Source organism: Quercus lobata, chromosome 9 (assembly GCF_001633185.2).
Source record: "Quercus lobata isolate SW786 chromosome 9, ValleyOak3.0 Primary Assembly, whole genome shotgun sequence".
NCBI classification, from domain to species: Eukaryota; Viridiplantae; Streptophyta; class Magnoliopsida; order Fagales; family Fagaceae; genus Quercus; species Quercus lobata.
The window spans coordinates 32127139-32130733 of NC_044912.1; the positions used below are offsets into that span (position 1 = coordinate 32127139).

The 3595-nt window shown below is 37.5% G+C and overlaps 1 protein-coding gene across 1 annotated transcript; it reads left to right on the forward strand.

Annotated features, from left to right (window-relative positions):
* The first annotated feature begins 319 nt into the window (after positions 1-319).
* Positions 320-2723, forward strand: LOC115958956 (BTB/POZ domain-containing protein At4g08455-like). Its single transcript, XM_031077240.1, has 2 exons — positions 320-765; positions 1939-2723. Exons 1-2 carry the CDS (start codon positions 358-360, stop codon positions 2404-2406), a joined length of 876 nt encoding a protein of 291 aa, XP_030933100.1. The 5' UTR covers positions 320-357; the 3' UTR covers positions 2407-2723.
* Positions 2724-3595: the final 872 nt, after the last annotated feature.

Genomic DNA, 3595 nt, shown 5'->3' on the forward strand with positions numbered 1-3595 from the left:
GCTATCATTTAAATCCCCTAATAGTAATATTAGATAGTAATCAATTCTAGATTGAAAAAATAATTAAAAAAACCTATTGTAAAGTTGCAAAGGTATTGCAAAGATTCCTAGCCAGTAAAGGTTTATTTTTATTTTTCTTTAATGAATCAGAGTAATAAAAGTATTTTACGAAAAAGTAAAGTAGAAAAAAAAAAATTGTAGGATAGGGAATAGTAAATACGAGGATTGATTATTTAATTGAGAGAAAACGAAAAAAAAATGACAGCTATATAAACAGGGAGTCATCCTTTTGTATAAAATAAAAACAAAATTGGGGGTCTTTATTACTTAAACCTGCTTGCTTTTTCCTTAAAAAGGATGCAACGGTGCCGGCATCACAGAGTGGCGAGACAGTATTCATCGGAGAGCGAATCAGAGTCAGAATCATCATCAACCTCAGTCTCGGTCTCAAGCGAGTGTCAAACGGAGAGGATGATCGCGACGACGATGAAGTGCCTGTCGTGCCAAGCGTCGTACGAGACACGTGACTCCGGCACGTGCAAAGAGTGCTACGAAGAGGCCAACGAGACCGAGGAGGATCGCAAGAGAGAGATCGAAGACTTGAAAGCCAAAGTCGCTTTTCTCAGGTTCTGGTCTCCCTTCGATCCCCAACACCTCTCTAGGCCCAATGGGCCTTGCTTCACCGACGTCGTTCTCGTTGCTTCCTCCGACGATGGCTCCTCTTCTGGGCCCCCCATCCCCGTCCCGGCCCATAAGGCCGTACTGGTCAGTAACAGTTTCTGATTTTTTGTAACTTTAATTTGTAAAAATTGGAACTTTAGTGTACTAGACTGTGAATAATCAAGTTTGATTAGTGATTTAATCTTTGGCTACGTGTAAAATGGGAGCATATATATAGGCATATATTGTTTGCTGCAGTGAGGTGATTATATTTGATCAAACAATTAATGTACAGGGTGCTCTCACATTTCAAGTGAAATGGGGAAAGTCAGAGTCTACTTCATGGTTAATCATTAATGCTCTGTTTGTTTGGTTAATGTTTTCAAGAAAATGAGTCATTTTCCAAAAATTGCTTTCTATAAAACTATCTCATTTTTCTTTGATGGTAGCAAACCTACCTTAAATGAGTTTGAAACTTTCCTCATTTAGCTTGCCATAAAATATAGTTGTTTTCTAAAAAATTTAGAAATAAGCCATACATTTTTTTTTTTTTTTTTACCAAAGATAGTTTCCTTTGACTCATTTTTTATGATGCTACAAAACACTGGAAAACGTGGAGAACTATCTCCACATAAAGTTTTCCATTGAAACAAATGGAGATTTTATTTTGGACACAATTTTCCTCTATACGGGTTTGGAGGAATTTGCTCCAACTCGTCATGTGACAGCTCATAAAACCATCCATGTATAGTATTTAAACAAGTCACATGACTCTCTAAGAGTCTAAAGAAGCTATGTGACTAGAAGTACATGCATGTGAATGGCTTTATCAATCCTACTGTGGTGGTTTGGAGGAATTTGCTCCAACTCATCATGTGGCAGCTCATAAAACCATCCATGTATAGTATTTAAACAAGTCACATGACTCTCTTAAGAGTCTAAAGAAGCTATGTGACTAGAAGTACATGCATGTGAGTGGCTTTCTCAATCCTACTGTGGTGGTTTGGATGAATTTTTGTCTGAATCAGTTTGGAAATAACTTTTTCCTTTTATTTCTTGCGTACACCTTTAGATTTGTAATATCTAATCTAAACCATGAAATGGATTCATTTCAAAGGGAGAGAATGCTAATACCTATGTTTGAACATGTTCGTATAGTATTTGCACTTGTTCCAATCCCATATGTTAATGCAGTGTATATATTTCGGCTGTGCTATTTCCTACTGGGACAGATATTTCAGGACTTTAACTTCTTTGAACATTTTCTTATTTTATCAGATAAGCCGTTCCCCAGTGTTCAAAGCGATGCTTGAGAATGAGATGGAAGAAAGCCGGAGTGGTACCATCAAGATTGGTGATGTATCGTATGATGCCTTACGCGCCTTTGTCAACTATATGTACACTGCTGAAGCATGCCTTGATGAGCAAATGGCTTATGACCTTTTAGTATTGGCTGAAAAATACCAGGTAAAGCATCTCAAGGCTTATTGTGAGAAGTTCTTGGTGTCGAAACTGAACTGGGAGAATTCAATGCTGAGCTATGCCATAGCACACCAGCACAATGCCAAGCTTATGCTTGATGCAGCTTTGTCAGTGATCACAGACAACATGGATAAGCTTACTAAACGGGAAGAGTATGCCGAGCTGGTGGAGAAGGATCCTCGGCTAATAGTGGAAATCTATGAAGCTTATCTCTCCAAACAGGTTAATACTGCTGCCCACAAGGATTCTTCGATGAAGTCATAGGCAAGTACTGGGTTTTCTTGGTATGCTGATCTGAAGCAATGATTATTCTCCTGACTTGGGATATGAGTTCTTGATCATAATTCATCGTCTAGTGAAATCTTTATTGTGATAAACTAAAATCTTTTTGTTAGGCTGAAAAGGCATTCTAATGGTTTCTTGCACCCAAATCTAAAATATTTCTAGCTTTGTTGAAAGATTTGCTTTGCTCCAACTCTCATCTTGTTGCAAGTCTTTTGTGAATCATTAGCGTAACTCTGAAACTAACCATTTGTACATCTCATCTATGAAATGACATGAATGTTTTCTCTTGAATGATATATTAATGGGGAAAATTATGCTAACCACCCTTGATGTTTTAGGAAATGACAGTGGCCTCCAAAGTTTTGTAAAATGATAGTCCCCTTCTTGAGCCAAATACAATGAAATCCCTATTTTACGCTCGAGTTGGCCTATTTTTGTAGACTAACTTGCCTTTGCTTAAGTGATGATGTTTCTAATTTGTCCATGGTTTATCTTTGAAATCCCTATTTGCCCGTATGTTATCCAATTTACTGTCGTTTCTTTATACCTCAAGAGTGGGAGGTGTAATTTTCCCTATATGAAATGACAATGTCAGGCCCACTTTGGTACTCTTGCTGGCTTTATGTAACTTAACATTCCAATGGCTGGTCCATGACGTTCTTACGCTTACTGCTTACCCCATAATCCTTTATTTCTTGTTATATCCATTTGTTTCAATTTGATGCTTAAGTTTGAAATTGAAGGATGAGGAGGAACGTACTTTGGTCGAACATGAAAAAGGAAATTGGAGCTGTTGTCGCTGGGTGCTTTACGAAGCTTTTCAAATCTTCTGGCCGGGAAAATTTTAACATACTTTAAACATATGCAGTAGGTTTTGGGGAAGCGTGGAAGATAGCCTGGTTTCTGCTCTGACCAGAGAGTGCGTCCCACTGCCGCTTCTTTATTGGGTTCCTGGCCCAGGATTAGTTGTTTCCATTTTCTTTTTCTTTTTTACATTTTTTTCCTTTCCTGATAAGCGAGAGGAGATTTGAATCTTATTGAAGATACTAAAGAATGCCAATCAATTGATCTACAAGGTTCTTAGTTAACATTTATTGTTTCAAAAATGCTGTCTTAGTTATGATTTTTTTATTTGAAGCTGTACCTAGAATTTTCAAGAATAGCCTCT